Source organism: Lissotriton helveticus, chromosome 3_1, assembly GCF_964261635.1.
Source record: "Lissotriton helveticus chromosome 3_1, aLisHel1.1, whole genome shotgun sequence".
Taxonomy (NCBI): domain Eukaryota; kingdom Metazoa; phylum Chordata; class Amphibia; order Caudata; family Salamandridae; genus Lissotriton; species Lissotriton helveticus.
The window spans coordinates 1,932,214,467-1,932,241,627 of record NC_136061.1 but is presented as its reverse complement, the minus strand read 5'-3'; the positions used below and the strand labels follow the sequence as shown (position 1 = coordinate 1,932,241,627).

The 27,161-nt window shown below is 42.9% G+C and overlaps 1 protein-coding gene across 1 annotated transcript in view; it reads left to right on the top strand.

Moving 5' to 3' along the window:
• The window catches only part of ADAMTS7 (ADAM metallopeptidase with thrombospondin type 1 motif 7), a 625,092-nt gene that overhangs the window by 221,360 nt on the left and 376,571 nt on the right, over positions 1–27,161 (top strand). The window contains exon 4 of the mRNA XM_078682968.1: positions 24,511–24,707. Coding sequence (XP_078539094.1) covers positions 24,511–24,707 — 197 coding nt within the window. The remainder of the gene's footprint in view (positions 1–24,510; positions 24,708–27,161) is intronic.

The following is a 27,161-nucleotide window of genomic DNA, read 5'->3' as shown; positions in this document are numbered from 1 at the left end:
TCCCCTTTATAGAGCAACTAAAGTTTAAACTAAAAACTATTTACCAAAAATAAAAAACGATTGAAAATATACATACAATGCATATTAAAATGAGAAAATGCATGAGCTTGAAACAAACAAAAATGTCTGCATGTTTAAGTTATTCCATACAAACACAAATACAATTTTCAAACTTCTTCGGTTTGGTAATCATTCTACCAAATATTCCAGTATTGGTTTTGCTGTCAATGCTCTCTTCGCAGTGTAAGTTCGGGGCACTTGATGTACCTGGCCCATCACTCACCTCTTCTGTACTTGCTTTACATTCACGCACAACTTGCCTAAGTTAGGATTTACATTTTCATCCATGTCCATCCAATCATATTTATTAAAATGATCCTTTTCAGCATGGCTGGCATTACAACATACACCCGAACCAATCTGGCTTTGTGAGGAACAGGATGGGGGAAGATTGCGGGTGCAACATCACCAAATAAAAGCCACCCATTATCAGACATACCTAGTGATCATGAAAAGAGGCACGTTTACTCATTCTGGATTTCGAAAAGCTCCATGATAAGGTCCACAGATCATTCCTAGAACATACCCACTGTTTGTCATTACAATGGACAAACATAGACAAAATTAATTCCGCCTTCCCCATTCAATTTCAAAATTGCTCATGGGTCTCGAGAGAATCTGAGTGAGATTTTATAAATGTTTGTGTAGGTTTGGTTGAGGCCATGAGGTTGGGGAGGTTTGTGCAATATATGTATTGAATAAGCGTCGATGTTTTAGTGTGATATAATGAATTTGTGACATAATCAGAAAACCACAATAGTTAATAAATCTTTGTACAAACAAATAAGAAATTGTGTTGTTTTATACAACATTGGGGCTCATCATTACAATTTTTGCTGTATGACAATAAATTCTTGTAGACCTATGAGCAATTTTGAAATTGGATGGGGAAGGCGGAATTCATTTTGTGTATAGAAGTTACTGAGCCGCTGCAGCTGCACAGGGAGGGAGGAGAGGTCTAAGAGGGGCTAAGGGTACGGTGGAGTCTTGGGAGGGAGGAGGTGGAAGTCCAGAGATATGACTTTGGGGTATCAAAGCTGTTTTGTGTGCAGTGTGGCACTAGCAGCACTCATAGAGTAAAATCCACACATTATACACATGTACCAGGCCGTGCTCCTTATACTTACTATGCTGCCAGGTACTTATGCAGAGTTTCATAACACAAATTGGCCAATCCCAAAACGCTCAGGGGCAGATTTACAAGCCCCTTGCGCCTCTTTTATGCCACCGTTGCGTCTCATTTGTGACGCAGCGGTGGCGCAAAACCAGCACCATGCTGCGGGGTATTTACAACATGACGCATCTGGGAGATGCGTCACGTTGTAAAGCCCAGCGCCAGAAGTAGGCGTTCCTGCGCCGGAGGAGGGGGCGTTCCGGCACAGGGGCGCCTCCTAAAAGTGGCTGAGTGAAATCTACAAGATTTCACAGTCACTGTTGAGCCCATGCTGTATCAAAACCCTGTGCTGCTTGAAGCAGGCATAAGGATTGACGCAGCATTGTAAAGATAGGGCACCCAGAGCCTTGCTGGAGCTGCGTTGCGCTTGTGACGCAACTCCAGCAATGCGCAGCCTTTACTGCACAGATCCGTCACGCATCTGTCCGTTTATGCCCCATGGTGCGCCGCATTGTAAATGCGGCGCATCCATGGTGGTGGAGCCGTGACGCACAATAACTGACGCATCCCTGCTGATATGCAGGGATGCGCCAGTTATTGTAAATCTGCCCCTCATAATTTTAGCAGAAATGAGAAATAAGCCACAGAGAGATTCAGTCATTTGCCTAGAATCACACATTGTTGTTTGTGAATGCCAGAACTGGAACCAAGCTCTCCTGACATAAAGTTCTCGTCTAAGCTACTAGCCCACAACTCCTCCCTAATCTTTCCTACATGTTTGGGCAAGCATCTTTCAGATGGGATAACTTTAACATCTTTTTAATAATATTGAGTGGTTCCATTGCTTATAGGCCCCAAGTTTGTAAGTGTGCCTTTGCAGCACTGCGATAATAGCGCCTAGAAACACCTATACCAGTATGTTAAATGAATGATGCAGGACCTGTGGCAGGCTTCTGACAACTGCACAATCTACCTACAAACCATGCCTGGCTTTAGACCTCCCAGAAATCCCTCTGCTCACTGACGAATAGTGAGCAGAGGAAACATTGTGACCCAGCCACGACAAACTATGTGGATCTATGAATCTAAGATTGAGAGACGCGCAAATGGTCACTATTTTGGCGTCTTTTTTAAATGGGACATTGCGGGAGGACCTTTATGTACATATACCAGCTTATATAGGGCGCACTTAGTTGAAAAACACTCACATTTATAGGACTGTTGTATGCTGTCTGTTTGGTGCATTATGCTCCAGTGGTAAATTAGCCACGTTGACTGGTTCGGCCTCACTTTATCTCTTTTGTGCCACTGTAGGACTTTGTTTGTGCGACTTTTTGACACTTTTGCTTCCTCGTTTAAATCTAGCCTTAGAATGAATTTTATTAATGCATCATTGTGTAAGTGTTGTACCTGAAATACGTATCACCTATATGACACACTACTAACTCCAGATATTATCAAAGTAAACATACAGTGCCTCAACGCCAGCACTGGCCTAATCTAAAGCCTACAAATATCATCAGTACTTGAATAAACAACTAGTATGTGCTGTTTCTGATTTTTTAAGTGCTGTTTCTGGACTCTAGCTCATTGTGGCGGTGAATTCTTCCCTAACTGTACTGATCACATACTCATTTCGACATTCCATCCTTATTTTCATTGAATCCCGCATCATGTGTTTGTTTTGAAACATCTCAATTTGTTCTCTTTTCATCAATGCATCTATGCTAAAACCCAGGCTCCTGAACTTTTGTTCATCTCCCTTGCTCCCACTCATACACACACTCTGTCTCATTGCCGCTTTCATTGATGAGCTTCCGTCTGGTGCTGAAATGGATTCTGCAAAACCATGAGATGGTGGAAAAATGTTATAGATTGTTGCCACTTGAATTACTCCTATGCATTTCCTGGAGGGGACCAGCTCTATGTCATTCCAACTGCCCCACACACTTTTAAATACTTGCCAGTCTGTGTCTGTTGGGATCTCGATGAAGTTCATGAGGGCAATCTTGGTGGGGTGATCACCTCTTTTCTCTCCTTATCAGCTTTTTGACAGAACTTCCCTGTTCCCTGAATGGGCTGCATAGCAAAAGCTAAAATGGTGGCTTTTCCTTGTCTTCTGTATCTGTTTGCCAATGTACCTTTGCTACTGGCCCACCGTCTCATTGGTGACTCAGGACCTCAGTAGTTGGCTTTTAGTTCTGATCTGGTAGAGGAGTAGATGGCGGGTGGCTCTGGAGAAACTGTTTTCGCCCATGGAGGCCGGGAGCACCGAACTCATATTATTTAGCAGCTCAATTACAATGGCTCATGACTTGGATTGCCATGGGGGCGCCACCTATTTCTGGCCTAGAGTGAGTCACTTATTGGTACTTCAAGACGTCCTGCGAAGAGCCCCTCGTTTTATGCAGTTGCCACTCTTGCTGCGGGTAACTTGGCAATGCTGGTCCTATAATTTTCGCCGCTGGCATTGCATGGTGGAGTACTCCCCAGATTCGCAAGGCTGTGGACGACCACGCGATGATCATCTTTAGCCTAGCAATGGTTGCCTAGGTCATACCTACAACTTCCCAGCCTCCAACATGACAACGACGCCCGTTGCCACCAGCTCCCACCCACATCGCCCGTTTCTAGATTTGGCACCAATGCTTATAAGATCAAATAACTCCCAATCTCACGCAATGAAAAACCTGAAACACAGGACCTTAAGGGACTTCCCCAAAACCCTCTTCGCAGACAATTGCCAACGCTAAGACTCCCTTAAAACTGACCTCCTCCTCTTCACACATGACACTAACCTATGGATCAGGTCCTTATGCAATACTCTCCCTTCTTTATCTCTCTCTAATATCCCATTTAGACGCAAACTCAAACATTCACTTACAACAATAGGAAGATCATGTTCCAAGCCAACAATACAATCCTGGCCACAATCAACTTAATTTATCTCACGCTCAGGTCCTTTGACGACGCTCCATGCTTCCCCTCTCTGTCCATCCATAACACCACTTACCCAATTTCCTCCTCTGCAGGTCCACCCAGACAGCACCTCTCACCCTGGACTCTCCTACAATCTGATAGGCCATCCGCAACCCACAGCTCACTGCCAACACCAGACCGTGAACACCCCTCACTGTTCCCCTCCAACCTCCCACAAACCTTTATCTCCCACCCCGGTTACTGTCGCCACCCTTTTTTCAGCCCCTCCATCAGCCCAAATCTTCCCTAACATCTTCCAACACCAGATTCCAACAACCAGCGCCTTCCCTTGTCTGCACCTCAACCCCCTCAGAGTCCGCCCTTGACAGCCACCCCAATCCTCACACAATTGCTCAACATAACTGTCCTCCGCGAACAAGCTTCTTTCCTCGTTCTCACACCTCTCTCAAAGAGTGGACATCCTCACTTTTGCACTATTCCATTTAAGTGACTCTGTCATCTCGTAACTGCTACCCTTATCACCCCTTGTGGACCCTCCCACCACATCCTTCCGGCATACCGAGAGACAGCCTCTACCCAGACCCAAATCAATCACCTCTAGATAAATGAGGCCTATGCATCTCCTAAAGAGTGACGCAGATTTAAATTCTGCTACCTCCCCCTCCTATCTGTCCGCAGGGAGTCTCCCGATTTCCACCATCATCTCTGACCACATTCAAACTCACACACACCATCCCAGCGCATGCTCATCCCCTCCTAACTGGATACAAATACAACTACCCTCCCGGTTCTGCCAAGTCAGAAAAACAACAGATTCTGTCTGAACTTCACGCTACACAATTGTGGGTCAGCAGTCAAACACCGTCTAGAGATATCTGACTTGATCCAGTCTCATAATCTTGACATCCTGATCCTTACAGAAACATGGCTCAATATCTCATTTAACCACGCCCTAGACCTCCCAACTATTCCATTTTGTGTCACGACTGAACGAGAGACCCGGTGGAGGTCTCGCACTGCACTCATCCATCGAAACTCTGCCAAAGACTCATTTGCAGTCTTTGAATAGATGTAGATGGAACTGTCCCCTTCCACTACCTCCTCCTTCAGATTGAATGTGATTTACCATCCACCGGGTCAAATTAACAACTTAATCGAGGATTTCATGGATTTTATTCACCTCGCAACTCATCAGCTCAGGAAATAATATCATGGTGACTTCAACATCCACTGGGGAGGTGTGGGCCACAGTTATATGGGCACTTTTACAACCTTTCTCAGTGCCAACGATCTCTAACAACACTGCCATGAACCCACACACCACAAAAGTGCCATTCTGAATCTGATAATATCCAACTCCCCCAACCTAAAGACATATGACCACATCCCAGTTGACTTGTCTGATCACATGCAGATTTCATTTTCTCTAAAAGACTCGTATACCAAAACATACGGACAACCCAAGAAAGAGAAAATTTGGTTCAAGCACACAGTCAACCATGACACAGAAGGCATTGCCATCATGGCCCTTCCCACCGTAATTTCGATGACACCTCCTCTGGACATTAACAAGGTCACTGACAAATTCAACTCCTGTATGGAATCCCCTATTCACAAATGTGCACCCCTGAAGTACAAATTATTCAGACCACTACCCTCCAGGCCATAGTTCTCTAAAGAGCTTTATGAAGAAAGAAAGCTTATCAGAAAATGTGATAAATAATGGAGACAGGCACGATCTCACCTGCGTTTGACTAAGCTACGCAAAGCGAGAAAACCATACAAAGACCAAATCCTCAGAGCTACATCCTCCCATATCGGGGCCATTGTGAATTCTGCAAAGAAGAGACCGAGGTGCCTGTTCGAGATCATTGCAAAGACTACTAACCCCTCTACCACTTCGGCCCCTATGTCCTCCGTGGCCCATTGTAACGACTTTGTGCACTCCTCCTCACCCTCCTATCTAAACGAGAAACTGAAAATCTCCTGAGCAAATGGGGGTTCCCTCCACCTTCAGTTGAGAACGATACATAATCCAGTCTTTTTTCTGGAATGCCACTAGAATCTGGAACTCTCTGCCTCTCTTCCTCCATCTAAACACCTGCCAAGTAACGTTCAAAAAGGACCTCAAGCTCCTCCTTTTTCACAGATATCTTGGTTAATTCCAGGGGCGCCCCTGAGCATTGCTGGAGTTGCGTCGCGCTTGCAACAAGACTCCAGCAATGCGCTGCCCTTACAACAAAAGATGCGACACGCATCTGACTATCCTTCCGCCATGGTGTGCCGCATTGTAATTGTGACGCATCCGTGGTGTCGCTAGGGTATTTCAATGTGTCGCATCTTTACTGGTGCATCTCTTCTACTATACAGGGATGTACCTGTGCCAGTCCTTGTAAATCTGCTCCTCATCCTTTATGTGATTTCGCTTATTTGTGTACAGGCCAGAACATCAACATACCGTTGGTTCCAGGTTTTTGAGCAGTTGACTGTGTCTGAGCAATACCTTTGCCTGAATGTGAAAGGAGATTTGTTCAGCACTACTTCCCTTAAATGCGCAAGTGCGACTTCCATCACGCAGACTTTTATCACATGTCGTGACTGTGCTCCACATTCTGGTCATTTTGAACTGAAGTCTTTGATTATCTTACACACATAAGCGGCAGACGGCATATTCACACCCAAAAAAATTCCTTTTGGGGCTAATGCCCCATCCCAAGACAGACTCGCTTAGGAGCAAATTCATCGACCTGGATCTCGCATTAGTGAAACGAGCGGTTGCGATGAATTTGAGCGTGGCCTCCCCTCCTTCTCTACCTGCCTGGGAATTCAATCTCCGTTGCTGGGTACATGCTAAAGACGATGTGATGCAGAGTCTGTGATACAAGGCCAAATAGAGCACGCAAATGATGGGGTGGGAGTGGGACATAATATTATCAGCCTTGGAACAGGACTCAAACTTACGGATGTCGTAACAAGCAACCACTCTTCCCTACTTTCACCTTATTACTATGCACGCATGCTGCATATGTCACCTGCTGCTGGCCCCTGTACAACTCTTTCCCAAAGTGCCTATTTATTACCTTAGATGCGCCTCTGCGTCTACCTCACCGCCAGTAGGGTTGCATGCCTGTCCTCACCATGTTGGAAAATTATGCTGTTCACTATGTTCTAGCATAACCCACATGGCACATAACGCAGCATGTCCTGCGTTGTTCATCTGTGCATGACCTCACATGGACTTCCTTAGCCCTGTTTGCTATGGATAATGGTTGATACCTGTATGTAACCCTGCAAACTATGACTGGCTATGTGCCTTTTCCACCTATTTTGTAATTTATGCAACATTTTCAGTAAACATCAATTTTTTTAAAAAAAAGTGATTGTTGCCACTTGAATCAAAAAGGCTCAGCTTCCACATCTTGGAGGCAGACCAAGGAAATTACCTGTCACCAAAGATGTTCAGTAGGGTGCTCCCTGCTAGAGGTGTAAACTCTAAACCTCTGAGCTAAGCACGGGGGCCAAGTTACTAGGAATCCCCTGTGAACTAAGCACAGTGGACCATTGCCAGTCCACTTTCTGACAGATAAAAGAGGGCGTGACATACTTCTGTCGTCATAATTAATCTACTAATGTCACCTTTGAAGTCTGGACCTGTTGTAGCTTGTACAGTTTCGCATGGGCATTGTTTCCGCATGTTCCTAGACGCTTTAATCCCTTTATGACCCTCTGAAATTTCTCTCTGCCTGGACATTCCCTCAGGGTGAACTTAGTCATGGGTAAATGAAAAGCATCAGTCATGGATACAGGCTTCAAATACAGTATTGGGGGTAGATTAAGAATAGCCTTTCCTCCATTTCTTTTTTGGTTGTTGTTTTTTTCTGTTTTAAAAACCTTTATTGAAAACAATCGGTGATGAACACAGCATGGTGCCTACAACCCTGAGCAGGACGGCAGCGTGGATACTTCCAGTGACACCAGAATGTCCAGCAAGGAGATACACAGCAAGTCTCCTACAACCACTTCGGGCTGGCCGCGTTAAGATAGTCACTGCACACATTGTAAACAGGCCAATCTGCTGAGAGCACGAGGCTGCGTTTATCATAGCATTTCGCGCAAAATTCGATGCACGTATTCCCTCAGGTAGGTATTCGATGCACGTATTCCCTCAGATAGGTACAGCTGGATTACATAAAACCACGTACCATGGCCGTGACCTTGAAGGGGCGCCTGCCCCCACCCCCTGCACCCCCTGTCGCGGCTGCTAACCCGCTGTGCTAGAATATGTCCTGTTCCTTGTGGTCAGGGTGGCGTCGGAAGAGAACAGTTCCTCAGTTTCTAACAGTTAGCCTCACACAAATCTATATATGGACTCAATGTGGCATCGATGAAACTATTTTATGTACTGCAGTTATATAGTAAAATCTATGCATTATACACATGTACCAGGCCCGGCACCTTGTACTACATGGCCAGGTACTTATGCAACGCTTTGTACCCACAATCATCCAGTCCCCAGAAACACATGATTGTGGCACACATTCCCTATCTACCCAGTATCAACTGCACTGTTGGTAACTTCTTTGCACCTGAAATGTGTGCCCCTCTATCTGTGCTGGATCGAGGATCTCAAGTATAGATACTGGAGCTCTTTTGGCGAGTTAATGGAGTGGGTAAGCCCATGTACATTTAATGAGACCACAAACAGTCCTCCTGTCCCTCTCCTGTGTTCTAGTGTAAGGCTCTCATATTTTTTGCAGGGTATCCCGTTTCAACCTTCTCTCCAATGAGACCCCAAGACTGAAGACTAAACCCTTTTCTGGCACTCCATCATATTGAACTCGTGTTGTGTGCACGCTGCAGACTTCACTACCGCTCCCTAGTGAGTGCTTAGTTTCTTAAAGAATAAGTGGCGGTGGCGCAGAGTTTTTCTTAGAATCCTGTTGCAGCTCCTGCTCCATTTCAGGACTGCTGCATACACATGCTGCTAGTCGATTCCACCAAATGCCTCCTTCATGCGATGTGATGTGATGTGAAATGGAGCTTATATAGAGCGCTACCACTCCAAGGAGTATCTTGGCGCTTGGATTCCATAAAGGCAGCAGGTAGTAGGTGAAAAGAGACTACCTGTCGATAAAGCACATCATATAAATCCCATGCATTCGGAGTTAGACAAGGAATAGATCCATTTTTTTTAAAAACTTTCTGAATTTTAGTTCAGTAGTAGATTGACGCAGGAAAAAGGGAAGTTTGTTCCATGCTTTCGCGCCAATGACTGCAATGGATTTTCCTCCTCTAGTTGACATTTTGAACCTGGGGACATGGAGTAGGTTAGCTGTACAGGACCTGAGTGATCTTGACGGATGGTATTGTTTGAAGTATTTGCGCAGGTACAGTGGGCCGTGATGGTGAAAGGCTCTGTAAGTAATGGTAAGAACTTTAAAAAGTATGCGCTTGTGTATTGGGAGCCAGTGTAATGCATCCAAAGCTGCAGAAGCCGAAGATTTCCTAGGCAGTCTGAGGACAAGTCTGGCAGCTGCATGCTGGACCATTTGAAGTTTATGCAGGGCTGATTTATTAAGTCCTGCATAAAGGCTGTTACAATAGTCCAGCCTAGATGTTATAAGGGCAACAGCTACCGTACGTCTGGCACTGAGAGGAAGAAGATCAAAAACATTTCTAAGGCTTCTGATGATTCCGAAGCATACCCCTGCTACTTCCTTGGCTTGTTGGTTAAATGTCAGAGTGTTATCAAACTTTATGCCTAGGTTACGAGCAGCATTGATAGTATTAGGGGGGGCTTCTGCCTTTTCAGGCCACCAGTCTTTTGGCGAGAAGGAATTATTGGGTCCGAAAGGAATAATTTCAGTTTTTGATGAATTACACTTCAGATGGTTGTGTGACATCCATTTGAAGGTTGCTGACAGAAATTCTTTCAATATTTTCATGCAGCACCCAACACTTCCTGCACCGTATCTCACTCTTGCAGATTCTTTTCTGCTTTCTTCCTTTGTCACTGTTTTACCATCTTTCTCTGCTTTTCTCTTTTCTGTTCTGGGTCAAAAATCTGATGATGAAAAATAAGTCCTGGTGCCTGTGAGCCCCACCTGCAACCACTAGCTCAAATTAAGCATTGTAGGAACTAGCACAATTATACAAACAATCCATGTGAGCCTCAAAGAATAACACTGTATTCATAGCATGGGTTGGCTGCAGATATACATGCTGTGCTCACTACTACCGTTTGTTTGGCTCGGGCTTTACAAGTTGTTTACCTTGAGAAAGTATTTTTACTGCTGATCTAACATCGAGTCCCCACCTAATCGAGGGAATCCGCATGTTCAACGGCTCCTTTGTTAGATCGATTTTTCCCGCTATCGGATTTGGACGGATTGTACCGGAGCACCGTGCAGCTTCGACGCCTTTGCGGTCTATGGACACCTAACAGCTCGTAACGCCTCTACTCATCGAAAGTGACTACGACTTGCTGTGCAAGAGTTTACCCTTGCTCCCCCAGAACTCGAGACAAGTGGTGGTTCACATGCACCCATTACAGGAGTGTCTAGCATTTCATTGGTAACAAGCAACGGGCAACTTGGAGGATCTAGTGTTGGTTTCACACAGGGGACATCAATCTTAAAGTGGCGGAACACACACAGCAGCCTGAAGGGCAGATCTTTTCTGGACCCAATCCCACAAGTGAGTATCACCACAGATGCATTTCTCATATGATGGGGCGTACACATGGAAGACATCACGGTACAGGGCAAATGGACTCGTCACCAAAAAACATTCCACAGCAATGTTCTAGAGCTCATAGCCATTTAGATGGCTCTCAAAGCGTTCCTCCCCAATATGACTGGGAAGAATGTTCTTATCTGCACTGACAATATGACTGCAATGTATTACATTGAAAAACAAGGAGGGATACACTCAATGCAACTCAAGTCCCAAGTAGCACAGACCATTTGGCACTAGGCTATTTGACACTGCATTCACCTACTGACGGAATATCTTCCGGGAGTGGACAATTCATTAGTGGACCTTCTAAGCAAGGTGCACCAACAAGTCCACGAGTGGGAACTCCAACTTCATGTCCTACACAAGTACTTCCAGCATTGGGGAAAAACAAAAATAAATTTATTCGCCACCAAAGAAAACACAAAATGCCCAGATGTCGCCTCCAGGTACCCACATCCACAATACGTGGGCAATGCTTCATGGATGGACTGGTCTGGGGTATTGCATACATTTTTCCACTTGTCCCACTCATTCCATATTGAGTCAGGAGAGTTCCAACCTGGGCATGGCAGCCCTGGTTTATGACGCTATTAGAGTTGTCCCTAGTACATCATGAGAAGCCTCTCAACATACCAGATCTTCTCACTCACAGCAAGGGCAGAGTCAGGCACCCAAACTCCAAGCAACTAAACCTAAAAGTGTGACTCCTGAAGTTGTAAAGTATGGATATTTGCAATTGCCTCTTTAATGCATGGACATTTTGAAGGAAGCAAGCGCCTAACTACAAGAGCCTGTCATGAAGCCAAAGTGAAATGTTTTGTACACTATTGGATGGCTCAGAACATAGACCCTTGTGCATCTGCAGTACAACAATTAGTGTGCTACTTGCTACACCTCCAAAAGTCATATTTAGCTTACACTTCTATAAGACTGCATCTAGCAGCAATTGTAGCTTTTTTGCAAAAACCACAAACATCAGTCACTTTTTCGAATACCAGTCATCAAGGCTTTTTTGGAAGTTTTTTTTAAAAATTATTTTATTTTTTAGTCTGACCAGTAGTTACATTACATGTAAATCATCACAATTCTGTACATAAAGAAAAAACTTGCAAAGCACATTGAAGTACAATTGAAATTAAATACTATACACTTGTGTCTGTACGTTTCCATTATTATGGCAGACGTCAAGCTGTACACTGTATAAGAAAACATCTGTTCCGCAACCTGGTGCACATTCATGGGACCCATCCCACACACCCTCCCGCACTTCCTTTATTGTTCGCCACCTGTATATGTACACAGAGCGTTTATGCAGTGCTATCTGTGGTATCAGGTTCTGCGGTCGTTTGCAGGTATTGAACAAGTGGTTCCCAGAAGTCTCTGGGCCTCAAGGCTTGTGGTATGTCTTCTGCATATGTCTCTAACATTGTTTTGCAATATGTCATATCCGTGATCCAGTCTTTGAGCCTAGGTCGTCTCTTACTCCCCCAACGTCTGGCTATTCTTCTCTTGGCTAAAACAATGCAACTTCTAAAAATGTCCTACGTCTAGCATATTTAAGCTTCTTAACACCAAGTATATACCTCAAGGGCGTATTGGGAACCTGCTCCGATAGCATGTCAGTAAGTGTGATTGTGACATCTCGCCAGTACATCTGTAATTGAGGGCACGCCCAGGACATATGTAAAAAGTCAGCACCCGAGGTATTACATCTTTCGCATTTATCTGACTCTCTCAGTCCAAAGCCGTGTAATTTAACTGGCGTGTAGTATAACTTATGCTGAAACTTAAAGTGGATAATGCGCAAATTGCAATTTGATGTGAGAAGTGTGAGTTGTGTGCAGCTATACTGCCAATCATGTTCGTCTATTGCCTCACCCAGGGCTGCTTCCCATCTCTGTGCCGCAACATTTGTCTATCAGACACCACCAGCTATATTACAATGGGCTTTTTCAGATGCTTTTCCGTGGCGGCAATGCCGCCACGGAAAGGCATGCGGAGTCTGCTCTGGGGGCCCGATGCGGGCCCCAATGGACTCCGGGGTTGTGGGGGGTGCACATGGGGTGTACCTATGGTACTCCCCAGCAGTTCCATGCACAGCATGGCAGGCACCACAAGGTGCCTGCCATGCTGTGCATGGAAGTGCACATCATGCCTTCCTGCCATTGTGGCGGGGTGTGCTGATTGCACCGCCCGCCACAATGGTAGGAATGCAGTATGCGCCCGCCACTGTGGCGGGCGCATCCTAATGCTAGCCACGGGACCCCCGCCCTTATGGCAGGCGGTCCCTTTCACGGGTGCCCGTCATCCTAATGCCCCCCTCGGTGTCACATCAGCAGTAAAATACTTCTTTGAGAAAAACTAATCACTGACAGAATATCGACATACAAAATATCGACCTACAGAAATATCGACGCAGGAATATCGAAGGCAAGAATATCGACATCCTATCTACAACATGGTAAGTACAAAAATATCGAAAAAAAACATATTTAACTATGTTAAAAATATCGTAAGTAAAAATATCGTTTTTTCTGTTAACAAAATGTGTAAAATAAAGTACATAATACTTATAAATAAAATAAACATAGTTAAAATATGTAATAATGTTTCAAATGAATAATACATATATAATATTAAAACATTAATTAAACATATACATAAAATATATAATATATACTTACTTAATACGTTTTAATAATTATTTCAATAACTTATAAATTATTAAAAAATATTATACATTAAAAATACATCTGCACACATAAAACAATAACATAAATAAAACATAAACAATTATGTTCAATAAATTAAAAAAAATACTTTCAATATTTTTAAAATTAATTATATACTACATTATCTAAAATAATACGAAAAATATTATATAGCTAAAGAAATAAAACTACTATTCAAAGTCCAAAAAAAACTACGGTAATGACAATTTTGGATAGCATAGGGCTTAAAATTACTATTCCCACTCCAGAAAATGCAACAGTAAGGAAAACGTTGGATAGCGTAGGGGTAAAAATTACTATTCCAACTCCAGAGAGTGCAACAGTAGGGAAAACGTTGGATAGCGTAGGGGTAAAAATTACTATTCCCACTCCAGAGAGTGCAACAGTAGGGAAAGCGTTGGATAGCGTAGGGGTAAAAATTACTATTTCAACTCCAGAGAGTGCAACAGTAGGGAAAGCATTGGTAGCGTAGGGGTAAAAATTACTATTCCCACTCTATAGAGTGCAACAGTAGGGAAAGCGTAGGGGTAAAAATTACTATTCCCACTCCAGAGAGTGCAACAGTAGGGAAAGCGTTGGATAGTGTAGGGGTAAAAATGACTATTCCCACTCCAGAGAGTGCAACAGTAGGGAAAGCGTTGGATAGCGTAGGGGTAAAAATTACTATTCCACTCCAGAGAGTGCAACAGTAGGGAAAGCGATGGATAGCGTAGGGGTAAAAATTATAATCCCGACTCCAGAGAGTGTGACAGTAGGGAAAACGTTGGATAGCGTAGGGGTAAAAATTACTATTCCCACTCCAGAGAGTGCAACAGTAGGAAAAGCGTTGGATAGCCTAGGGGTAAAAATTACTATTCCAACTCTAGAGAGTGCAACAGTAGGGCAAGTGTTGGATAACGTAGGGGTAAAAATTACTATTCCAACCCCAGAGAGTGCAACAGTAGGGAAAGCGTTGGATAGCGTAGGGGTAAAAATGACTATTCCCACTCCGGAGAGTGCAACAGTAGGAAAAGCGTTGGATAGCGTAGGGGTAAAAATTACTATTCCAACTCCAGAGAGTGCAACAGTAGGGAAAGCGTTGGATAGCGTAGGGGTAAAATTTTCTATTCCCACTCCAGAGAGTGCAACAGTAGAGAAAGCGTTGGATAGCGTAGGACTAAAAATTACTATTCCAACTCCAGAGAGTGCAACAGTAGGGAAAGCGTTGGATACCGTAAGGGTAAAAATGATTATTCCCACTCCAGAGAGTGCAACAGTAGGGAAAGCGTTGGATAGCGTAGGGGTGGAAATTACTATTCCAACTCCAGAGAGTGCAACAGTAGGGAAAGCGTTGGATAGCGTAGAGGTAAAAATTACTATTCCAACTCCAGAGACTGCAACAGTAGAGAAAGTGTTGGTTAGCGTAGAAGTTAAATATAACATACTTATAAATAATTTTTGTAATATTTTTAAATAACTCTACATCATTTACAAATACCCATTAATAATTATTAAAAACATAATTACAATTGAATCATTAATTAACAATAAATTCACAATAAATACCAATAAATATTGATTAATAAATATTAATTACCAAATAATAAATATTTAACAATACAATATGTTTTATACCAAAAACATATTGTTTAATAAAAATGTATTAACAATTGAAAAAATATTAAACAATAAAATGATGTTTACACACAAAAATACTTTTTATGAAACATTAATTACCAATTATTTAAAAAAAGCTAATTAATAAAAAATCATTACCAATTAAAAATATGAATTGCCAAATAAAAAAATTAATTACCAATTTAAAGAAATTAATTACCAACTAAAAACATAATTGCCAATTAAAAACAATTACAAAATCTATTACCAATTAATAATTAATTAAAAATAAAATATTTATCAATACCAATAAATAAAAATAAATCATTACTTAATTACTATTAAATAACTTCCCACCCTATTCCCCTATAAACCCACAACCCGCTACAGAACTTAAAGGCATAAATTCATTAAAATTAATTTATAATTACTAAAAATTATTAATTAATTTGGCATAATTAAATTACTTGCCACCCTATTCCCCTATAAACCCAGAACCCGCTCTGGTACTAAAACACAAAATTGACTTAAAAATAACATGATTAACATATAAAAATAGTATACATATAATTTAAAACCAATAGAATACTCAACAAAAAACATATAACACAAACATATTAAATACATAATAAAATACATAACAATAATACAAATATCAATATTAGTAACATCAAGATTAGTAACATAGATATATTTGATATCGATATTACTAACTTCGATATTACTTACATCGATATAAAAATATTCGATATTACTCACCTTAGGGTCAATATTCTGTCCAACGATATTCTTGACCTCGATGTTCTGTACCTTCAATATTTCCAACTCGATATTTATGTAGGTCGATATTTCAGAATCGATATTTAGACTATGCACCAAGAAAAACAGTTTGCAAAGTCTGAGCCTGACACTAGATTTCAGGAGTGTGCATAGCACGTGAATATGCAGCACTACAAACACTACGAATAGATGCTTACAGGATAAGTAACATACTCCTTACCTCACAGACACACACCATCATGCGCAATCCTTTTGTGTCCTCTTGTCTTAACTGAGCAAGACAGTACATACATTAATAACACACACAACATAATATTTCCTCCTTTTAACCTTACTCATGAAGCACCATACCCCTTCTACACAGCTTTGTTTCTTGAGAGAACGCTGAACATCCTCTTCATGACAAGTCGTTGTTGCTCTTCCTTACTTTGTCTTTCTTAGTTTTGTACCTGTGTTTGTTTCTTTACAGATTCACAAATCAACTTAGGGATTACTTACCTCTACATCATGTGGCACTTTTTAGACTTCCCAGGGTGGACTAGGTCTTTCTTTGTAGAATTGTAGGTTTACCTGCTTCCAAAATGGATACTCTGCAGCCATAGGACTGGCATGCACATGTGCCTAGTGCTGGGCCTCCTCTTGTCTTTGCCACATCTTAGGGTATTACGCTGTCTGTGACATGCAACCAATGTTTTGAATGGTCCTGTAACTTGCCTATTTGAATACAGCTGTGTCCCCACCTTCCTTTATTCACTTCATCTGCAGTTTGTCTGCATCCAGTCTTGTTCTCAATAGCTTTTGCCAGAGAGTGTTTCACAGGGGGATATTCAATCCTTTTGGCAGAGACTACTAGATAGACTTGATGCCAAAGTCAGGAAACATCCTGGGCAAGTGCGTCCATGGCTCATGGCCACGGTTTCTCAACATTACTCTCCAGATGTGGAAGTGGGAAGCGATTATCCTTCTCACAGCTGATCCCCGTCAGTGCATGCGCTACTGTGTGCCAGCATCGCTTCTAGCAGATGTTCTGACACTTGTATGCACTGGTAATTCATGGATGGTTCTGGACAACTCATTACAAACTAAGCCCCTGGTTTGAGATGCACCGTAGCCTCAGTGCAAAGGTTTCATCTTGACTCAGCACAAGCCACACACTCCAGCGTATACCCTAATTCCACCCCCTGCCTTTTAAATCTGTCACTCCACTGGAAGTGCCGCCCTTGTACAAATTGGACATCAAAAGATGATCTGAGGTTCGATTTTAACAAAAGCAAATAGGATAGAATACAATAGAATAGAATACAATAGAATAGAATAGGACAGGTTAGGATGGAATGGGATGGGACAGAACAGACAAGAATAGGATAGAATAGAATAGAATGGGACACAATTAAATAGAATAGAATGGGGCACAACAGGTTAGTTTTGGAGACTAAACAAGAAAATTATCTCCCTCTAGACCTCAAATTATTATACACACAAATTAATCCAAATACATAATGTGAGCACCCAGAGCAACTTATTTTTTCAATAAACAAATACTCCAACAATTACAAAAATATATTATTTTATTTCATTTCTTTTATCAAAAATGTTATCATCATTGTACTTTTTTTATAGATGCTTGTTTACATCAACATAAGTGATATCCCTTCATCAATAATCACAAAAGAAAAAAAGCAATGAATACAAAATAAACAATATAGACCCAGGTAGAGAAATACAAACCAAATTCACACAACACCATTCATATCAAGACCACTGCCTTGATAACATCCTGCTATATGCAGTTGTTGTATTTGGTCATTCCAATTACTATGTCACTCTGTAGTTGAGTTCCCCATATATGTAATGAATGTGAAGGTTTGTCTGGGTGTGTGAGAGTACGGTTTGAATGGTGGTGTGTGAATTTGGTATGTATTTCTCTACCTGGGTCTATATTGTCTATTTTGTATTCATTGCTTTTTTTTGTGATTATTGATGAAGGGATATCATTTATGTTGATGTAAACAAAAATCTATAAAAAAAGGACAATGATGAAAACATTTTTGATAAATGAAATGAAATAAAATAATATATTTTTGTAATTGTTGGAGTATTTGTTTATTGATAAAATAAGTTGTTTTGGGTGCTCACATTATGTATTGGGATTAATTTGTGTGTATAATAATTTGAGGTCTAGAAGGAGATCATTTTCTTGTTTTGTTATTATTTCCCTACTCCCTGACCGTTATTGTTCTTTCAGAGGGGGTCCCCTACATATTGCATAGTTTTAGAGACTAGAACGGGACACCATTTAATAGAATGGGGCACTACAGGATAACTGAGGAGAGGAGAGAATGGAACTGAATGAAATAGAATAGGATGGAATAGAATAGAATAGAATTTCTTATAACACAGTCCACATACAAGGGTTTAACCTAGATTCTAGTTGTCATCCGAAAAAACGTCCATTCAAATACAGTAACCTTTAAAGTAAATTGTACCTCCCATATGCATATAGAGAGCAACAGTCAGCTGCATCACATTATCCTCAGTTTAAAAAACTTCTCCAATCGCTTTCCAGAAAACATTAGTGTTCGTCATAGCATGAATCCTTAACACCTTGGCTGCTAGGGAGATTATTCTGCTGTGCTGAATAATATGTAAATCCATTGTTCATGACGAGCTCAGCTCGTCATGAGCACACGAGCAGTGTACTTCATGACGAGCTGAGCTCGTCATGAGCATCGAAGGGGTTAAAGTCTGTTCATTAGTAATACCAGAGCAAAAATATCATAGTTTCTGTATTTTACAGACAAGATGAGAGGTGTGGTCGCAGGACTTAGAGCACAGGGCGCTGGTATTTGGGGGTGGGTTAAGCATCACACAAGGGAGGGTACCACAAAAAACATGCACTCTCATGGGATGCTGAATAAAAAAGAGGACAGTAATTCCCTGACTGTGAGAGGTGGAAAGATACAAGTCATCCAGTCAAAAGGAAGGTAGGAAGGCTATGCTCCAGGGGAGGGACAAACACAAAAAGAGGAAGGAAACCTATTGAATAAGAAGTAAGCAAACAAGAATGACAATTAAGGCAACTAATGGTAAGCAGTGGCCAGGCTCTAACCCCACTGTAAGTTTTTGGTATGGTCCGCAAGAGGTCTTTTGAACGTGGACAGCTAAAAGCTATGTATGGCGAGACTTAAAATCACTCCTGAAATATGGACAAACAAACCGCAGCATTTTAGAAGGATCTCTGAATTCCTCTGGCCAGTAAGTCAAAGGTATGACCAAAACTTAAAAACACTAATATCTCTGTATTTCCTGTATTGTGGCGTAATAGTATAAGTATTTTTGGGACATTCTCTATTTCTACTGATATCAAGCCTTCAGAGATCATGTTTCTCTCTGAGGAAACTTTATGAAGTCATAACAGAAGTTAGGTGTTGTTGGCATGCAACTGACAAAGCACACCACGGGCTGTTATTATTCCCGGTAAAGCAGGCATATAAACTAAAGATTTTAGAAAATAAAATTACAGGTTTGCTTCCTTCATTTTTTGAACAGAGCTTGGTCATCCTATGTCACGTCTCCTTTATTCAACACACTTCTGCATCTTGGCATCTGGTGCAACGGTAATACGTTTAAGCAATTGCTTAAACGTGTTTTCATTGAAATGATGAAACAGAAAATATAAAATATATTTTTAAAAGCAATGGAAAATACCATGCTGGAAAAGGGTGAGGCCAGTTGATAGGGTGCAAGTGACTGTGTACTACCAAGAGTTTCTACAGAGGATAAGGGAATAATGTGGGATTAGTGAAGGGAGTATAGAATGCCAACTATCTGCTCAGTAAGATATTGCGATAGTATTGCTAGGATATTTGTGAACAGTGTGTGACTGTGAATAAAAGGAGGGGCTTTTGGGCGAAGGAGTAATTGCTGAAGTGGTAACTTGGAAGATTAATTGGAAATCAAAGGACACCTCTAACCGTAGGATTTCTTTCCTTGCTCCATGCTTCACCTTTAAATTGTTGGCCGATTGCTCTTCCATAACCTACAAATATTCCGAGTTTAAGCTGGTTCCACTCTTCAAGATGAATTCTTCTCAGTTGCTTTGTTCACATATTTAACAATTCTTGAGCTAGCCTTTTCTCCTTTGGCCAGACTAAGGGGTCCATTAGGATGGCGGGCGGACTTAGTCCGCCCGCCATCCCATCGGTAATCGGGACCGCCTGCCATAAGGGCGGGGTCCCGCGGGGGGTATTAGGATGCGTCCGCCACTGTGGCGGTGGCATCCTGTATTTTTAGCATTGTGGCGGGCAGTGCTCTCAGCACCGCCCGCCACAATGCTAAAAATGCACTTTTACATTTGTGTAAACAAAGCGGCAGGCACCGCCGCCACGGAAAGGCATCTCCCTAAACCCATTGTAATACCATATTAATCCTTTTCCGCCCCGGCCGCAAGGCGACCGGGGGTGAAAAGCGGCGGACGGTCTTTCCGTCCGCCGAGGTCCCCTCCGCCATACTAATATGGCGGGGGGGAATTCGAATGCGGATGTCGGGCGGATTGCCCCTGCCAGCCTGGCGGGGGCAATCCGCCCGGCATCCTAATGGGCCCCTAAGTTTTTGTGCAGCAGGTCCACGGCCCACCGATGGTTGGTGGCCCATGACTTTTAGATTACACTTTATAACAAAGTTGTTTCTGTCTTGTTTCTTGGTTGAGGCCTTTTTGTCGTTCACTTCTGGCATCTCTCCATTAGTTCTCGTTATTTTAGCAGTACTTTGTTTGGTCTTGATCCTCGGTATTAAATAGGCTACTAGCTGCAGCTGTTATCCTTGTGGGTGGGATTGATGTATGCATGCTTGAGATTACATGTAGACTCTTACGCAGGGTCGGGCAGTTAAATAACATTTCTGATTTCAAACCAGCGATCTCAGTCTGGGCAGTGGCGCAGGGAATTTCGTTTGCTTTCTCTATTTGATTTGGCACATGTGATGTCACTGACTTTATCAACATGGTTTGTTTTGTATATTGGATTGTTTTGTATATTTCGTCTGGATATTATTGGAAGGGGCTTCAATGATTGGAGAGCGGGTTTGATTCCTGGCATCTGGAATAAGCCTCTTGTCATGTTTGACTTCTGCCTATTCCCTTGAAGTATTGCAGTATTCTTCTTGTTTTATTCACTAGAGCTAAAAGCTCAACCTGTGAGAGGGTGATTGCATCTTCTCAACTACATCACCCACCCTCCAGTTCTTAGTGTTGTAATATGTTGCCTTGACCGAAATGCTGGACCTTCAGACGACCATCTTGTTTCTTTGGTAGGGTATTAATGTCTGAGGGGCTCTCTGGATCTTATTCTCCTCAGGCTATCTTCATACATCGAGGATAGCACCTCCAAATAGGTGTTCTCAGTGTTACAGGTGATATCGTTATGAGAAATGAAGTGGGACGTCTCGACCGCCTTTCCTGCCAACATTTCACAAATATTTCCTGGAATTTCCCACACCTTGCTGACCTTGTAGGAATGACGTCCTTGGCTAAGCCATGTTCCCTCAAATTTCTAACCTCCCCATACCCCCTTTATTCACGTGAGCATGCTACTGGTGTCAACCATTGGCACTTGGGATAGATGGCTATTAAAAAACGGAAACTGCGTAGTTTCGTAGTTCGTTTATTCACATATAGAACCACCGACAAGACAGCTTGCCAGTCAGCAGTGCAATGGATGATCCCCAGCATCACCATGGAGATCACGACATTCCAAGCTCGAGCTGGCATTCCTTAAAGACATACCTTTAGCAACACATTAGTAAGGTAGATTACAACACACCCCCCTTACAACAAATTAAAAAAGAGAAAAACATAGATTTCAACAATGGCGCTCTAGTGACTGTAGTCCATGTGCTTTGAGATACTGTTAACAGCTCAGAATGTTGACCATATTTATAGGACCACTTCCTCTACTGGTTGATGGTGGAAATTAGTATGGGCAGTATGCAGATACGCACATAATGGCAAGCATTTTAAAGTTAGAATCTGCAATGTCCTTGGAATCACTATTTCTCTGTTGCAGAGGCAATAGCCGTGTTGTAGTGTAAACGCCTAGGTGCTTCCATTACTCTTTGCTGCCACCATCTCCCAGCTCACCCCTGAGGCATTGCCTGACTTCACTGATGCAAGGGTGTGCTTCACCTTGACATCATGGACTCCAGCCTCTGGCATCATGGACTCCAGCCTCTGGCTCTAGCACCATGGACTCCACCATCTGGCTCTGGCGCTATGGACTTCAGCAGCTGGTTCTAGGATCTTGAGGCCCCGCAGAGCAGGTAGGAGTACAGTGTGGACTATCAGGGGTGCAGGCAGGAATCAAAACCCACAGACTGGGTGTTAGAGCTGCTGCTCAGTGCAGCAGGAAGATGTCAACATGTCCCTTTTCTGGGGAGTGTCTTGAGGCGCAAACCACACTGCCTGCATACACTCAAAGGACTAGGTAAGAGTGGTCTGCTTAATTCAGACACTCTGTTCATCACCACCCCCTTTTCTGAATCGTTTTTGGCCAAAAGGTTCTGAGCTGGGATGGGGCAGTGAGCTAAATAACGGTGATGGATCAAGCCCTGATCTTTGGACTGGGTAAGAGTGGTCTGCTTAATTCAGACACTCTGTTCATCACCACCCCCTTTTCTGAATCGTTTTTGGCCACTATAGGTGTGGCAGGGTATACTCAGACATGAGTCCCTTGCTCACTGCTCCATCTGGATTCAAGCAAGCCGGGCCGACGAGGCTGAAATGCCAGAAACCGGTCCCCGGTAGCTTGTCTCCTTTCTGGTGAAGAATTGGCTTGGTAGTTTGGTCTGCCCTGTTCCCATGATGCACTGGGCCAGGGACAGACTAATTTGCATATAGCCAGGTTCTGAGCTGGGATGGGGCAGTGAGCTAAATAACGGTGATGGATCAAGCCCTGATCTTTGGACTGGGTAAGAGTGGTCTGCTTAATTCAGACACTCTGTTCATCACCACCCCCTTTTCTGAATCGTTTTTGGCCACTATAGGTGTGGCAGGGTATACTCAGACATGAGTCCCTTGCTCACTGCTCCATCTGGATGCAAGCAAGCTGGGCCGACGAGGCTGAAATGCCAGAAACTGGTCCCCGGTAGCTTGTCTCCTTTCTGGTGAAGAATTGGCTTGGTAGTTTGGTCTGCCCTGTTCCCATGATGCACTGGGCCAGGGACAGACTAATTTGCATATAGCCTGGTTCTGAGCTGGGATGGGGCAGTGAGCTAAATAACGGTGATGGATCAAGCCCTGATCTTTGGACTGGGTAAGAGTGGTCTGCTTAATTCAGACACTCTGTTCATCACCACCCCCTTTTCTGAATTGCATACACTCAAAGGAGCACACACAGAAACCTCCCCTGCTTTAGTCTCTTCGGCTTACCCAGTCTCTTCCTCTATCAATGTGGTTAGAGAGAGATGAATCCTACTAATACAAGCCTGTACCCACTTAGCAAATGAAGTATCCTAAAGAGAGTAAAACTGCTGATGTTTCTTGAATAAGTAATGTGTGTAGATGTGAATCTGTGGCAATCTGTGAACACTTTCTGTCAGATGTCTTGTAGAATCTCAGAGAGGAAGGCCTCATACCTCACATAATGAAGTTGTATTAAAGAAATTCCCTGGCTATGGATTAATACAATGTCCAGTGCCACAGAAGGAAATTCTTCTTACCTTTATTTAGGGTTCTCCAGCATTGGTATCTTTCATAGGTTCAAATGTAATCCCCCTTCATCCCAAGGAGACTTTCACATATGTTATTTTTTATCAGTTTAGAATGTCATTGTCATCAAGCAGTCTACATTTAACCCACTCAGCTCTTAAATCGTGTCTTTAGAATGAAAGATCAATACTGCTATAGTATTGTTATGTCAGTGGTTTTCACTCTGACGGTTGAGGGTTTTCAAGACAGCAACAAAACATACTAATGCCAGCAAAGCAATGACTTTCTTTCTTATATTTTTTTTTTTAGTTTTTCCTGCAGGGCACTAAACCATTCTAGTGCATCTCAGGGTGCTTTGTGGTAAGGGAGACAAGGAAATCATAAAACTGCATACCACTGGATTCACACAGGATTGGGTGTCGCAAGTCAGTGCAGGTGTGATACATTTTGGTGTGTTGAGAAGATGGCGGTAAACCCTCTCTCTGGACACCCTTTGGTGCTCACTGGCTAGGGATGAGCACAGTCTTGGATGTATGACTACAGAAGATTCAGATAGTCTGGAGAAGATAGGTGGCTTCTTTCCGATTCATAAACAAAATGGAAGATTTAAGTCTCCAGTTCTCTTCACAGTTTTAGAGGATCACTCTCATGTGTGAGATTTGTAAGAAGAGCATGCCAGAGACTAAATTCTCAGACAAGTATGGATCTCCTACTTAACCTGCTCCTAATGGTGGTTAATATTGTTGATTGTTTCTGAAACTCAAGTTAGGTCTGAACAAAGGTAGATATGAAGGTAGGACTGTAGAATTGGAGGCCCTATGTTACAGCATAATATTTCTACCCTGTAGAGTCTCTGAGGACACTGGACAAGATCGAGCGCCGCAGAGAGAGCTGGGAAGCCAAGCAGAAGAAGACACGGAACAGGCCACAGAGGTCCATCAGCAAGGAAAAGTGGGTGGAAACCCTGGTGGTGGCTGACAACAAGATGGTGGAGTACCACGGAACCGATAATGTGGAACACTATATCCTCACAGTGATGAACATGGTGAGCGAGATCTGGCAGCTGTGGATCATTAAGACAGAACTATTCTTGCAGTTTTTGACTCAACACGAACAGTGACATGGGATCATGTTCTGTACACACTTCTCAAAACAAGTCAATTTGTATCTTGTTTTAATTATTGTAATCTGTGGTTACAGTAAGGTTGCATTGTGTGAGGCCTATTTTCTGAATCCTAGGTGAGTCAGGGGTTACTGGACAGTATTCGTTGTAAGTTCAGTTGTTTACCACTGGTGCCTCAGAGTTTCATGTACTTCTGCAATAATATAGGAAACACATGGAGATGATGGACGGAGTGCTGAAACTTTTCAGACACTCACCCCCGGGTGCAGATCTGGGTTGAATCCATCGTGATTCTTTAGCTCAGTTCAGACCCAGCTTTATGCAAATCAGTCTTGAATCTGTGCCTCATGGGAACAGTCCAGCCCGAATTGCCTAGCCGTCTTCCTTGAACCGAAACAAGCATCCTGGGACCGGTTTCTGGGTAACACCCTTCATCAGCCAGGCTAGCTTGAATCACTTGCAATAATGCGTCTTCATTCACATATAGGCAAAGTAAGGCAAATGCTACAGAGCCCAAATGACCACCACAAAAATGTAAAGTGGGATCCAACCTTCATGAATAACAGCAGTAGGGTGCTAAAGATCTGGTCCAGACTGAAAGATGTCCAAAGAACAGGGCTACGTGCTACCATGCTTAGTGACAAAGGAGGGTGAACACATTTGACTGGAAGGTCAGGGTACTACTCCAGCTGGTCTCTAGGGTCCACATCACAAAGAGTTTAAGCTGATGCTGTAAATGGACTCACACTCACAGAGAGTTTCTTGAGGGCACCAAAGTATAGTAGTTCAATGTCTTTAACAGCTTGTTTGGTTGGCGTAAACACTTCAGGTCATGGGTAACCAACTGTATTTTGTAGCAACTAGAAAACTTGGATGTAGGGTTAGGGTTGGGTGTTCCTTTAAACAGTGATATCTCTGGAACTATAAAAGTGGGAAAGATAACCAGAACAGTTCGGAATCTGGCCGGTCAGCATCACCCTTTGGGCCAATAGTCTAAGATTTAGGATGAAACAGGAAAACCTTCAGGGCGGTCTTGGTTGCAAAAGGAGTGATAGAAGTTATCACAAAGTTAGATAAGGCACATATCCAGGGTGGATGAGGGTTCAGGTTCATCACTCTTACAGTGCTGAAATAACTCCAGAAGGTTATCCACCCTCCTGTGAAGCAGACGTCTTAAGTTTGGTTCTGGCCAGATGAGTTCCAAGGCCCTCCTAGTTCTGGGCAGCTGGCGATCTCGTGGGGAGCTCCACACTGGCCTCAGTCGTATGGCCCTTTCTTCTTATCTTCTTGGCCAGGGGTTAGTTCCTTTTGTCTTTTGGCAATGCAGCTTCTTATTGTTTCTCGAGAGTCCTAGACATGTTGCCCTCCAGAGTCCTGTTCCAGGTCCGACATCCGTCTGCGCTGGTGCACCAGAGCCACTCTAACAGCCCTTAGCAAACGGATTTTGGCGAAAAGGGGCCTGAAATTGGCGGCTCTGGAAGGATGATTTGGGATTAAAAAATCGCAACACCAGCAAACCAAGCCTAAAATGATCTTTGTTGGCTTTCTTCTAATGGTTATGTGAAGGAGTTGAAGGGCAAATAACAACAGGGTAAGAAAATGTAGACAGTGACGACTCCCTGTGAGAAGTCTCTAGATCATCTTAGGCAGAGCAGGAAAGGGAAAGCAACAGATCGCCATAGGATGTAGATTGAGCCCCACTCTGTACAGAAACCCAGAGCTGGGGTAAGTAGCTATGGTAAGTCCCGGGATCAGTCAGCAGATCTGGGCCAAGATCTGCCAGAGGCACAGTGAAGTTTGTGTTCTGGCAGGGCTCTGGGATGGATGTCTAGTGCAACCAGAAACCAGACAAAGCTGAAACCCTGATGTGGCTTCCACATACACATCGATGTTGCAATTGGCTTACCCTGTGGAAGTAGTTACTTTTTTGAATTGCACGTGATATGCTTTTGCATAGGACTGCATTCCTACCACACACAATCTCTATGCACACTGCATGTAAACCGAAAACGCACTATACACACTTATATGAAAGATAAGGGCCTAATTAAGGAAGAAAGAGTCAATTGTATATGATTTACCTGTGTTAGTACACCTTGAGAAACACTAGGCTAGCCAGAAAGCCAAGCAAAAAGAAAGGGTGATATAGCTATCCACTTAGTATGTCAAATTTTGTTTCAACATCACCTGCATTTAAATCTATAATACATGGACATTTTGGCAGAGGTTGGGTAACCATCTAAAAATACCAAAAACTTCTTAAAGTTCAAAGAGATTGTGTGTTTTATTGAGTCAGTAATAAATATGGTGCACATAAACAGCAAATCATCACCTAAACATCAGTACTTTGCACATGATAATTCTTTCAATGTTTCA